Consider the following 15461-nt stretch of genomic DNA (forward strand, 5'->3'; position numbering starts at 1 on the left):
CTATTCTATTCATGTGTTTTTTCCTACTGACTATCTATTCTGTTCATGATTTTTCCCTGCTGACTGTCTGCTCTGTTCATGTGTTTTTCACTGCTGATTGTCTGCTCTATTCATGTGTTTTTCCCTACTGACTGTCGGTTGTGTTCATGTGTTTTTCCCTACTGACTGTCTGTTCTCCTCATGTGTTTTTCTTTACTGACTGTCTGTTCTATTCATATGTTTTTTTCCTACTGACTATTTATTCTGTTCATGATTTTTCCCTACTGACTGTCTGCTCTGTTCATGTGTTTTTCCCTACTGACTGTCTATTCTGTTCATGTGTTTTTCCCTACTGACTTTCTGTTCTGTTCATGTGTTTTTCCCTACTAACTCTCTGTTCTGATCGTGAGTCTTTCCCTACTACCATCTGTATGAATAGATAAATCGATAAATTGTTTTATAAGAAAACTCTTTAAAAGATAACGTTCAAGTACGATATAGACTTATAGATATTATATAAAGTTTATGTATTAAAATTTGTAGTTACCTAGCATATTGTATTTTTGATTATCGCGTTTGGAAATACACGGGTAGACAGACTGACAAAGACCAGTTAGTAAAAGCGGTAAAAATTCTGATACATATTACAATTCTAACAATAAAACTATATGAAAAATTTCATCCAACCAGCTCGTTGTACTTTTGAGCTATCATATTCATGGATAAATGGAAGGGTCAGCATAAAGACTTCACTTTGTAACATTCAACCAAAATTTAATATTCAATGACACGACTTTTAAGTAGAGATTATATTCCAAATTTCATTTATTTAGTTTTTTTATACCTTTGAATTACCGTGTTAACAAATAGAGAGATAGAAATAGTTCCAAATACAGATTTCCTTCTTAATCAAGGAATCCTAGAACTTAGAAATTTATTAATATATTTTTAGAATTAATAGAATTTTATATTTCGAATTTGCATAATCGGATATGAGAAGATGAAAATGCTTTGTCCTATTAATGATTACACCATTTAAATAAATATTCCGTCCGAAAGATAAAAATATAAAATAAAATGAAGAGTTTATTAAAAACGAGAATTATGAAATAACGGTATTATTAAATCACAAATTACTAACTCAATTATGAAATTATTTCTCAATTATTAACAAGAAAATTAGGCAATTAATAATGCTGAAGTCACCGTTCTTTTAAACGCATAGAGGGAAAAAGTAGAATTACATAAAATTTAAATTATAAACCACATTTTAAAAGGTCTCTTTGTTACTTAATTCTGTTTTTCAGAAATGGCTCGCTTAGATAATTTAATTAAGATAACGAGATAAAAATATTTTATGGAAAGTAATTTTTTTTTTAAAAAAAAAAGGACATTTCCTTGCTAATTGTTTACGCATAACTACATTCGGAGATTTTTAGAATAAAAAAGAAGATATATTTAATTTTTATTTTGATTTATTTTGCCATAATTAATCAACATTCAATTAGGAGAATATTTGAAATATTAATTGGAACTTTGCAACAGAGGAGATTAAAAATAAACATTAAAAGTAAAATTTTACTTTTTTATTTATTTGATTTTTTTATATATATTCAAATAAGTGTTATTTCCTAATCTCTCCTTATTATGCAACATAATGTTAAAATAACCATCAATTAAAATAATGGTAATTTTGTTTTTGATTTACATATGAATCTCTGAATTACTTGTTTGTTAACAGTTTAAAGACAGTAAACATTATACATCTTTCTATAAAGTATTCAATGGTGAAAAATATTTTCATTAAAAAATTCTGGATTTGTAGAATTTCCATGTTTTAGAGCTCTCTGAGGAAGTAAATATAATTTTTTGATTTAAGGCTGTTTCATCTGTTTGTGAACTGTTTGTTTTCTGAATTTAGAAGAGCAAAGAACTAAATGACTGATATTTAATGTATTATTTTATAGACAAAAATGTAATTCTATATCAAATTTTATACTAAATCAAATTAATAATATGGTTAAAGCAGATTGTTCACTTGTTTCTTTATTTGACAACGGATAACTCATTAATCACTCAAATAAAAATTCTAATCTACATTATAGTTAACTATGATGGTTTAGATTTGATTGTGCTGCATCATGTATTGGTAAAGCAGACTAATTTTTCGTTTGACTTGACAGGGAATAATTCATTGATCGTCCAAGTAAAAATTTTGAACCATATCTGTTAATAAGCAGTTTTAATACGATGGTTTAGGTTGATTAGATGTTAAGTATTGCAACATTGTTCGGTAAATATCATAACCTAAATCTGTTAATAGACATTGGGCAGACGATTCCTTTTCAGACATTTTATAACTGCTACCATTTTTATTTTGTTAAAATATTATTAAAAAGTAAAAGCAAACGATTTTTTCTTTGAAAAAGATATTTTGTTAATATTATTTCGTTTATTTTTTGTATAATAGCTGATGATCAGTTGTAAACGTTTTGGAATCTGGCAATTGCTTGTAATATATGCTGTTAAGTTGAAAGAATAAACAAGCCGATGGAATTCTAAAATGCTTGGAGTATTATTTTAGTCTTAAGAATTTAAGATGCTCTGCAAGCTATAGTTTGAAGCTTAAGAAAACGGGTAGTTTTCTAGAAAGCATGCGAAACAACATAATGTAAAATAACCATCAATTAAAATAATGGTAATTTTGTAAATCAGACAATTTGCTTCTTTTTCGTTTGATTTGACAGTGAATAATTTACTTATCATCCAAGTAAATATAATGAGCTATATCGCTATGATGGTTTTAGATAAAAAAATTTCATTAATCCCCGAAGTAAAAATCATGTGTCACATCGCAGTTTACAGTGGTGGTTTAGATTTGTTTGTTTATATGAAATATATTTATTATTGGTAAAATAGTCCATTCATTTCTTTTTCATTTGACTTGGCAATGAATAATTCACTAATCACCCAAGTAAAAACAATGAACTGATTCATGGTTCTGTGTTATGGTTTAAGTTTCTTTGCTTAACATCAAATCAAATATGTGTAATTAGTAAAACAGACTCTTTACTCCTTTTTGTTGGCATAACAGTGAACATTTCACTAATCATCAAAGTAAAAATCATGCTTCACAACGCAGTTAAAACGATGATTTAGGTTTATTTCTTTTATATAAGATCAAATATATATAACTGATAAAACAATCTTTATACTTCTTTTTCGTTTGATTTGACATTCAATAATTCACTAATCACCCAAGTAAAACAATGAGCTGATTGATAGTTCGCTGTTATGGTATAAGTTTCTTTGATTAACATCAATCAAATATTATTATTGCTAAAACAGATTATTCATTTCTTTTTGTTGGTTGGTTAAAGAGAAGTCAGAAATTCGTTTTCGATTCTATACTCTGTACTACCAAGCTAAATACAAATAAAGCTGTATGGTGTTAAGTATGTATTAAAGTTAAAGAAAGGATTTTCTAATGGGTTGTTTTTAGAAAAAGCCCCATTATTGGTACCCCATATGCAAATGAAATGCATATGGGGTATCTTCATCCTAAATTTGACGTTTTATGTGATGATACAAATTTGAAATGTAAAGCTGAATCTTTATAAGTTAATTACGGGAAAGTGATTGAAAATTACCATCATATTCCAAAGTATAAATTTTATGATTTGTTACTTTGTAATCTTTTTGTATTAAATATTGGAATTGATTTGATATTTTTCTTCTCATTTTAGAAAAGCATTTATAGATACCGGAAACTTTTAGACTGTTGCACCAGGTCAGAAATTTTGCTCAAGGAATTGAAGGTAAAATATATATGTATTATACTGTTTTCTTTTAACGGATCTGTTTTGAATGCTCTTACCTTCCAGTTTAGTTGTCCAATTTACCATTTTTTTTCCTGTTTAAAATGAGCTCCACTTTCAATTTAGAAAAAATCAAATAAAAAAAGACTTCACTATTTATTTATCTTGAAAAGTGTGAAAAATTCTCCAGTTCTACGTATAATAAAGACGAAAGTGTGTATCTGTGTTTCTGTATATGTATCGGTGCTCTGCAAGCCAGTCTATTAGACCTACAACAACGAAATTTGGAGCGTATGCACCTTGGCAAGTAGGAAAGTGCATCTTGGAGTGAATGTTTTCAACATTTTAAATAGGATTTTAATTAATTAAAAATAAGATTAATTTTTATTTTTAACTCGACACTTTTCGGAAATATTATGGCGAGATAAGGAATTTTATAACATTTCAAAGTTTTAAAAATTGTCTTATTAATGTAATTATTTTAAAAAGTGAGTAAATTTTTCAAATATTATATATATATATATATATATATATATATATATATATATATATATATATATATATATATATATATATAAGCATTGTTTTGTTTAAAACAGCAGGTTTAAAGATATTGAATAGACTTTTTACATTTTAAAATTCATTTTAATCCATCCTGTGAAAGCAATTTATTTATAAGCAGGCGCGACAGAACACTTCCACAAAAGCGCGAAACAAAAAGCAAAAGTAAGGAAGGGGCGAAACAAATGACCACTAGTTTTATATAACATGGGATTTCCGGCCACGTGTCAATTTGATACTCGTATTAACCTTGGACAAGGGAAACGGAGGGATCACTTTCACTCGCCACGTGGAACTGATGACTCATCATTTTTACACAGCTTCAGTTTAATTACTTAAAAGAAAGTGGAATTGGATCAGCAAATAAGAGAATGAAATTACTGTGGGCTAAATTAAGATAAAGCTTTGGAAATTAATTTGCTTTAAATTAAGAGTTTAAAATATCATTACAATCCCCCCCCCAGGAAGACGTGGAAGTGCATCAGGGCCCTTCCCTTGAAAGTGACACCTAAGTTTTCCTTGCCTTTACATTTATACAGAAATCCCATTCATCATTTTATATTAGAAGCATAAAAAGACTTATATTTGTGTAAATAGTATATAAAAACCTTAATAATCAACAGTAAAAACAAAATATTAATAAATTAAACAGTCTATAGCACAAAGTTATTTTGACCATTTTTCCGTAAAAACTGAATTGATAAACTTAATTTAATGAAGACAATCTATGGTATATTTGCCTATATTATTCTTAAATGCTAGGAAGTCTGACTCAACAAAATTATTAAATTAGAAATAAAATATTAAGTTATCAAATATAAAATCAATATTGTTAAGATTTCACCCAAATGAAATAACTGTATAGTTATGACTTTACATAAAGTATTTTAGCTGTAAATAAAAGCACAAGATTCAAAACTTCAGTTAAAAAACTTGGATAGGAAAATAATACTAGCAAAATTGAAATATTTTATATTAAACACTTGGAACTGAAACCATAAATATACGATTCAAAAATATCTAATGAAAAACTTGGATATGAAAATAATACTTGTAAAATTGAATGGTTTCATATAATGTAAGATTCATGTTATTTCAAATAAATCATTTGAAAATTATAATAATAATTGCAAAATTCAAAAATATAAAATGAAAAACTTGGAACCATAAATAATGAATGTAAAATTCAAATATTTCAAACAAAACACTTGTGAATGAATGTAACAAACACAAGACTCAAAATACTCTTATGATAAAATATTTGGGAAATGAAAAAAATATGTTATATAAGAAATAGTTGAGTAATTGAAAAAAATAAGTAATGGTATTTGGAAACAAGTATTTGGCCATAGTGATAATAGAGGGTAGCTTAATGACTATAAGAGGTGTAAAAATTTCCCCTAAGGCATTTACTACATTATTCTAATTATCGAGTGTCATTAATTATTAAGAATATAAGAATCTTGGCATGAAACTTTTTTTTATTCACAAGGTCTGTATACTTATTAAAACAAAAAGGAATATGACACAATAAATACCAGAGTATAACTTACTTACAATCAGAGGTGTAACAAATTTTCCTCCCAAGTTTTAACTAATTTTCTCTGATATAATGTGTCATGACTTTTAATTATTTTTTAAAGATAAATTTAATTTATTTGGGGAAATCATCTTTCTTGGCATTTTAATAGCATATACATCAATTTCAAATTCAACACATTATAATATTGCGAATAAATTTTAAACAAAAAGTAGGAGTAAGGAAGGGGCAAAATAAATGACCACTAGTTTTATATAACATGGAATTTCCAGTTCACGTGTCAATTTAATACTCGTGTTGACCTTGGATAAGAGCAACGGAGGGATCACTTTCACTCGCCACATGGAACTGGTGGCTCATCATTTTTACACAGCTACTTAAACAGAAAGTCTAATTGGATCAGGAAATAAGAGAATGAAATTACTGTGGGCTAAATTAAGATAAAGCTTTGGAAATTAATTTGGTTTAAATTAAGAGTTTGAAATATCATTAGAATTCCCCCCCACCGGAAGACGTGGAAGTGTGTCGGGGCCCTTTGACACACAACCATACCTTAAAGTGGTGTCTGAGTAAGTTTAATTTAAAAGTATATTGACAGTGACACCTAACTTTCCCTTGTCTTTACATTAATACAGAAGTCCCATTCATCATTTTATATTAGAAGCATAAAAAGACTTATATTTGTGAATATAGTATATAAAAACCTTAATAAGCAACAGTAGTAACAAAATATTAATAAATTAAACAGTATATTACACAAAGTTATTTTGTGGAACACACACACACACACACACACACACACACACACACACACACACACACACACATATATATATATATATATATATATATATATATATATATATATATATATATAACTAGTAGCGCTCAATGAATAAAATATAATATTAGAAGTTTAGTTTCTTACAGTGTGTTCTTTTCTATTCATAATATTGAAAACAGTGAAATCCAATCTAATCATTAAAATCGGATTGAAAAAAATAGCGATTCATTAGCAGAAAGAAATGTATTGATGAATACGAAATAAAAACAATACTTAAAGGAAATATTAGCAATAATCTTCCATTTTTCACGAATATAAAGAATCAGCAACACCCAAGAATAGATCATTCAGTTTCAAAAAAAAAAAAAAAAAAACCCTTATTCAGTAACTAGAGGCTAAAGCAGTAAATGGGATTTTACATTTTATAATCACGCAGATCAAGAGGGCGGTGATATTTTTAACTCTTCCCAGCGTTACAGATGAAGATAGACAGTTATATATTCTGATACGTTACGATATTTTTGAGGAAAGTCTTTAACATTTTATTCATTTTTAATTGACAATCTAATTATAATTTTGAATAACTAATATTTTTGGCTCCTTTTTACCAAAGAAGTAAATATGTGCCAAATTTGGTTACTCTTCAGACAACAATCTGACTTGCAGAGAATTATGAACAATTTTTGCATCATGTATTCAAGAATTAGCATGCTAACCTATAAGCATTATTATATTAAAACTTTAAAAAAATTTCTCTATAAATATTGGTTTATATTGTAAACATGTTCTTGCTATAAAATGAAGGGAGAAAAATTAGAACTTAGGAAATTCCTAACTGTTGTCTCCAACTAAGTAAATTAACAATGTTTTAAATTTGACTCGCCTGCCTTTATTTTATTTTTAAAATTTTATTCTTAAATATATGTCAAAGATAACATACTCACAAAAATGTTTTTCATATTATCTTTATACACATTATTATCTTTATACGGTTAATAAGAAATTGGAAAGTATTATTGTAGAATAACCTTAAAATATATATATTGGAAAAACTATTAAAATTAAAGGAAAACTGCATAGAAAAATTCTGGTATTTTTGAAAAATTAATTTTTAATTTGATGATCTAAGAATGGTTTAATGGTGATTACGGTATAAAAATAATTTTAGTATAATATTGTTCTCCGAATTTATTTAAGTTAACGTTACATTTTTTAATAATTTTTACTTAAAAATTTAACTGCAATTTTAAAAAAACTGTTTCTTACTAAGCATTTATTGCTCAAAAAGTAACTACGAGAAAAATTGGCTATTCTACGTCCAATGATCTGTCTTCTTTCATCGCACGGTTTACAGATAGTTTATTTATAAACATTTTGAAAAAAGCTTTAAAGTACTTCATAATGTACCTTGGTTTACATTGTAAATTCTATATATTTCTTTAACGGAAATTGGTATGTATTTGGTGACTTATAATATACTGCTATGAAATACTGTAAAATCTGTTTATTACAGTCTTATTTATTTTTTTATTTGACAACTAATCATTAAAAATTTGAAAACAGATTGAATGGAAACAAACTGTTACTTAAACATATTTTGCTAAAACTTGTTTCTAAGCAAATTTCATAGAAACTGTTCAACAATTTTTTTGAATTGTCTTTCTTTTTAATTTTTTACTAACTGGTAACTTATTTGTTTTTGGTTAGAATTTATAAATCATTAGTACGAGTTTTATAAGTTACAAATACTGTTGCAATTTAAAGAAAAATTTGTTTATTGCAGTCGTATCTTTTTACTTGACAGCTAATCGTTTGAGATTGGAAATAGAAGAAATAAAAACAAACTTTTATTAACGTTTTTCACTAAAACTTTTATTTTTTATTTTTACTAACTAGTAACATATTTATTTTTCATTAACATTTAGGAAGCATTAGTATGCATTTAGTGAATTACGAATACTGTTGTGAATTTATAAAAAATCTGTTTATTACAATCTTGTTATTTTTTTTTTACTTATAACTAATCGTTTGAGATTTGTAAACAGAATAAATGGAAACGAATTTTTATGTAAACATCTTTTACTAAATCTTGTTTCTTAGTAAATTTCATAGAGACTCTTCAACAATTTTTTTGAACTGTAATTATTTAAATTTTTTTACTAAATGATAACATACTTATTTTTGGTCAGTATTTAGGAAGTATTAGTATGCATTGGTGAATCACAAATGGTATTAAGAATGAATGAAAAATCTGCCTATTGCAATCTGGTTAATTTTTTTTTTTTACTTGACAACTAATAAGTTTGAAATTTAAAAACAAAATAAGTGAAGGCAAATTTTTGTTAAACATCATTTCCAATACTTATTTATTAGTAAATTTCAAATAAATTCTTCAACAGCTTTTTTGAATTGTAATTCTTTTTTTTTTACTTACTGTCAACATATTTATTTTCCGATTAGTGTTTAGAAAACATTTTTATGCATTCGGTGAATTACAAATAGTGTTAGGAATTAATAAAAAATCTGACTATGTCAATCTTGTTCATTTTTTTTTACTAAACAATTAATAGTTTCAGATTTGGAAACAGAATAAATGAATACAAACTTTAATTAAATTCATTCAAAGAAACTTGTTTTTTAGCGAATTTAATAGAAACTCTTCCACAACATTTTTGATTTGTAATACTTTTATTTATTTTACTAACTGGTATATTTATTTTTGGTTAATATTTAGAAAGCATTAGTATGCATTTGGTGAATTACAAATACTGTTACGACTTAATAAAAAATATATCTATTGCATTCTTTTTTAACTTGACAACTAATCGTTTGAGATTTAAAAACAGAATAAATGAAAAGAAATTTTTATTAAACGTCTTTCACAAAAAAATTGTTTCTAAACTTATTTCACGGAAACTTTTTAATAACCTTTTGGAATTGTAATATTTTTACTAGCTGGTAACATATTTATTTTTGGTTAGTATTTAGAAAATATTAGTATGCATTTGGATATTACAAATAATATTACTAATTAATGAATAATCTGCCTATTTCAAACTTGTTAATTCTTTTTACTTGATAAGTAATCGTTTGAGATTTGGAAACGGAGTAAGTGAAAACAAATTTTTATTAAACGTCATTTACAAAAACTTGTTTCCAAACGCATTTCACGGGAAAACTTTGCACAACTTTTTTGGATCACAATTCTTTATATCTTTTATTAACTGGTGCTTTATTTACTTTGGGTAGTGACAAAACTTTTCAAGCAGAAATGGGATTGCAAACATGCTTTTTCTACCTGAAAAGCAAAGGAGAAATTTGAATGGAACTAGGACACCGAAAAAAAATCGATTTTTCGATTTTAGCCTCACAAAAATAGGAAACATTTTACCGATTCCAGAAATGTATAATATTTATAAGTTTGAAACGCCGAAGGCTCATAACATTTAGAAATGTTAACAAAATAAACTAGTAAGACAAAAATATAATTTTGCATTGAAATAAATAGTTTTTCTCCCCTTAACAGAGTTTTTTTTTTTTTAAATTTAAGAACACTTATATGAAACTTTTCTAAACATATGAAATTTTATACAGGGTATTTATAAGCATTATACATTTGTGAAACTTGTTTCTGTTCATTTCTAATATGAAATATATTGATTAAAGAATCTGTTTTATAAAAAGAAAAAAAAGTACTATGTTTTTAACATTTTTTTTTATGATGTTCAGTTTTTTAAACAAACTTTATTCTTTGTATATTAACGTGGAAAATTTTCACTTTAACCATTGATGTTTGTGTGGACTTTATTCCGATTTGTTTTCTGAACTTATTGATATGATTTTCAAATTATCGCAACACTACGTATTATCAAATTTTCTTTGTATGTAATATGTTTTGATTTAGATATAAATTTTTTTGGAAAAAAAAAAAAACTTCTCTAATTACAACTTATGTTTCAAAAATGCAGTCCAAAGCATTCTAATTTCCATAAAAAGCTATATTCTAAACCTGACTTGACTAGAAAAAGAGAAGCTACATTTTACATGAATTTATTAGTTCCCTGGAATATTGGCAGTTTTCAATTTAAATTAAATCTCGCATACTGTGTTCTAAAGTGTGTCCTAAAATTAAAGCAAGATTTGAATTTGCCACCATTTGTGCAGTAAAGTATTGGCAACCCTATTAAAAAAAACATTTGACAGTTGATAGTTTAGGGTTAGTAAAATAGTAAAAATGGAGCGTTATACGATATAGCAATGCGTTAATGCAAGATTTGTATTAAATAAAAAACGCAGTTTTTTTTCTTTAAATTGTTATATTTTTATTGAATTATAAAGTAATGTATAGAATAATACATAGGGCAAAGGGCTTCCACGGCGTCGCTGGCAAATACGCACTTTTTTGTCGAAATTTTCTATGACCATTTTGCATAAATGTGACTGAATTTCGTTGACGCAGCATTGAATTTCCTCCTTCAATGCACGCGTGTATGTGAGCTTGTTGACATAGACTTTGACTTCAAATTTCATAAAAAGAAATCTAGTGGGGTTAAATCACACGATCTAGGAAGCCAATTCTAAAATTTTCGAACTGTGGCCAACAGACCTTCATTATTTTTGAAATATTGTTCAACAATGAAAATTATTTATTCATTCATTAATTCGTATAGCACTGACTACACAGAGTGAAAGAGAGGGGCACTTTTTCTTTAATAAGTATAGATGATAATTAATTTCATATAAATAATTTACTATTCAGGTCAGTAAAAGTAGTTTAAACAAAATAAAAATATTTTCTTAAAACTTAATTAGTTTGGAAATAATGACTAGAATAGAGAAGAATATATTTATAATAATGTAAAACCTTTTTGGCATAAACTGACATGCGCCACAATTTTTTTCAGACCTCAATACTTCATGGCATGTCAGCTATTCAATGAAAGAAGGCGTAAACATTGTAAAGCAGATAATCCAGTTCAAAAATGAAATGAAGCATGAATGAAAAGCAAAAACATTGTAAGGGGGTATTTCCTATAAGAATTGAAGAAAATACAAATAAGTTGGTGTAATTTGACAACTCGGTAATTAGAAAACAGACTTGCAAAAACACTTGCATGCACTGGTGGAATTCCGATGAGATTAGGCACCTGCGTATGGTTACTGGTTTGATGGGAGTTCTAAGCCGGTTGATTGAAAAGTTTATTGGCTTAATACTCAAATAAATTTGAAAAATAGCAATATTATCAAACATTTTAAGATTTTAAGTCTATATATTGCTTATTTATATTGAATGATTTGTGGTGGTAGCTTCATAAGCCAGTTAACAACCTCCGGACACGAGTGATTACTTTTGTCTAGTGGTTATGTTATGTGACTACAAACCCTAACGTTGCCAGTTCGGTCCTGGGCAACGCATCCACGACATTGGCGACTCATGAACCAGACTACGCAACCTTCGTGCAGCTGTTGTGGCATCCTCTACCCTCAGCAAAAATAAAAATAAATCAGGCAATAAAAAATAATAATAAAAGTTAGACGCAACAGCCAACATCACCACTTAACAGCAACAAATATCGTTTGTCTCATTGGTGGAGGAGTATTGTGGTGGTAGCTTCGTAAGCCAGTTAACAGCCTCGGAACACGAGTGATAACTGGCTTACGAAGCTACCATCACATATTAAAAACATTACTAAATTAATTAAAGTGTAAGTAACTATTTATAATATGATAGGATATTAATTATCAGTTTAATTAATTATATTATATTCACTAAACAGGTCCTTTAAAGTTATAATTTTGAATAGTTTACCTGTTTGAAGCATTTTGTTTTCTCATCATATATCATAATAATTAAATACATTTACTTATAAGTAAGAAAATAATTAATAAATATGGATAATTTTTGTAGAGGACATAATACATCTTCCATAATATGCATATTTAAGAAACAAATAAAAACATAAATTTTTATCAGAATTACTAAAATATTAAACTAAAAAATCCTTAACTTCTTGATTAAGTTAATAATCTATTCAACTGTGAAACTAAATGAACCAGTTTAATAACCCGGTGTAGTTATTAAACAAATTTAACGAATTATTAACAAACTGGCAACAAATTTGTGCACATTATTATGTGCATTGCCTATAGCACAAATATGCATTCCAGTGTTGTTATTATTATAAGAGTTAAGCCTAAAAGAGCATAGCGGACAATTTGATGTAGGCTTAAAATAGAATTTTCTCAGTTCTTGTTTAAAATAACTCAGGACTGTTAAAGTAAAAACTTAGGAAATGTTTTTATTTTGAAAATCGTTTTTCCGTTCCGAACCATAATGGCGGAAAAGACCTAGAAACATCTCATTTTCTCTCCCTCAAAACGGTGACTCAAAATGTAAACAAAGTGTAAGGTGATAATGACAGACACGTTCGCTCCAATCGATGCAGATGCATATTTCGATGACAAGCACAATTCTGTTTGTCATGTAACTACGATATGACAGCTGAAAAAAGAAAAGAATTTTATTTTGTCATCATTTGTTTCAGTCATTTCCATATGAAAGAATGTATCAAAGATTTTATTTTCATTGATACTTTGCCGTTTCAAAACTTAAAGTCATAATAAATCGTTTTGTGTTCTCTTTGTTAAAATTTTTTTTCAAACAGTTTGCTTCTTTTTTTATTTCAGAACCTAGTGGAGATGGTTCTTTCGACACCTTTACAGGATGAAATAGTTTTCCACCAAGCTTTAAACATCATATCAGACGTTGTGGTGAAGGTGAGGAAATTTTTCATGATTTATATAATCATGTTTCTTTATTATGAATAATTTATAAGATTATGTTCATAATTTTAACCATATTAATTTATAATTATTAATGTATTAAAATAACTCACTCAAAAACTGAACATATTTTTACTCAAAATAATATTAAGGAAAGAATTATTTTGGTATGTTAAAGGAAGATGTTTTGTTATGAAACAAATTCTTTATTAAATAATACAAAAGAGAGATTTTCTTGACATTAAAAGTCTTCTTAATTATGAAACCAATTTTTTTATTCTTAATGATGTAAAGAATGCATTCTTTATTCTTAATGATGTTAAAGGAAACTGCTTTATTATGAAACAAATTAATTAATTAATATAAAAGAAAGACTTTTTGACATTAAAAAAACTTTTTAATCATGAAATCAATTTTTTATTCTTAATGATATTAAAGGAAGCGGCTTTATTATGGAACAAATTCTTTATTAAATAATAAAAAAGTAAGACTTTTTGACATTTTTCAAAAGAAACTTTTTGATTATGAAACCAGTTTTTTATTTTTACTGGTATAAAAGAATGCATTTTTTTTCTTAATCATACTAAAGGAAGATGCTTTGTTATGAAAGAAATTCTTTATTAAATAATACAAAAGAAAGATTTTCTTGACATTAAAAGTCTTAATTATGAAACCAATTTTTTATTCTTAATAATGTAAAGAATGCATTCTTTATTCTTAATGATGTTAAAGGAAACTGCTTTATTATGAAACAAATTAATTAATGAATATAAAAAAGAAAGACTTTTTGACATTAAAAAACTTTTTAATTGTGAAACCAATTCTTTATTCTTAATGATATTAGAAAAAACGGCTTTATTATGAAAAGAATTCTTCATTAAATAATAAAAAGGAAAGACTTTTTGACATTTTTAAAAAGAAACTTTTTGATTATGAAACAGTTCTTTATTCTAAATGATGTAAAAGGATGCATTTTATCCTTAGTGATGTTAAAGGAAGTTGCTTTATTATGAAACAAATTATTAAATGATATATAAAAAGCCTTTCTTAACATTAAAAAAGCTTCTTAACTATGAAACCAATTCTTTATTCTTAATGATGTAAAACAATGTATTCTTTATCCTTAATGATTTTAAAGGAAGCTGCTTTATTATGAAACAAATTCTTTATTAAAGAATATAAAAGAGGGGCTTTCTTTACATTTTTTAAAAGAAAATTTTTTAATTATGAAACGAATTCTTTATTCTTAATGATGTAAAAGAATGCATTCAAAATATATATTCAGATTCAGTAAAATACATAGATTCAGTAAAAAATGTCAGATCACGCCAAGGTTCTATAACTTTCGTAATTATTGTTCGCTAATCGAAATTCGCCAAAGCATTTACTGCCTCGTCTAAGGCCACATTTTTATGCAGAGGTGGGAGATAAAATCTTAATTGGAGAATATGTGAAAAAGTTTCTGTGAGACCACTCCCGCTAATTTAAATGTGTATGAAAGAAGATATTTATAAATGAATGAGTGATGGTTAACAATGTAAAGGAAAGTATAAAGAAATACACGAATTAGTGAATAATGGCGGTAAAGAGCTCGAAAAACAGCCAAGGAAAATCGCTGATATTAAAATGACTAAAGATGGATTATCGCTATTGAAAATAAAATAAAATACATGTACATGCTAGGAGGAAACCTCAACTACTAATGTGAAACGTTTTAAAAATATGACATGATACAACAGCTAAAAGAAATCGTTATCACAATTGGGAAACAGAAAGAAAAAAAAATACCGTTTGTCAATACGGATTAATTTAATTCCAAAAGCCTAGATGAGTAGTTCCAAATGGGTTCTTTTTCTTTTTTGTATATCTCTTAATTAATATTTTATTTCTGAAAATTCGCTTTTATAATATGCTCCACATCCAAACTTCCATAAAAAAAGGCTTGTTATTGAAATCTCAAGAGGTAGGTTCGCTTAAGAGTCAATTAATTGGAATT

At 26.7% G+C, this 15461-nt stretch overlaps 1 protein-coding gene across 1 annotated transcript in view; it reads left to right on the plus strand.

The window, feature by feature from the left end:
• Positions 1-15461, plus strand: part of LOC129988474 (C-Maf-inducing protein-like) — a 113890-nt gene that overhangs the window by 50924 nt on the left and 47505 nt on the right. The window contains exons 4-5 of the mRNA XM_056096708.1: positions 3726-3797; positions 13370-13459. Of these exons, the coding sequence (XP_055952683.1) occupies positions 3726-3797; positions 13370-13459 (162 nt within the window). The remainder of the gene's footprint in view (positions 1-3725; positions 3798-13369; positions 13460-15461) is intronic.

Source organism: Argiope bruennichi, chromosome 10 (assembly GCF_947563725.1).
Source record: "Argiope bruennichi chromosome 10, qqArgBrue1.1, whole genome shotgun sequence".
NCBI lineage: Eukaryota > Metazoa > Arthropoda > Arachnida > Araneae > Araneidae > Argiope > Argiope bruennichi.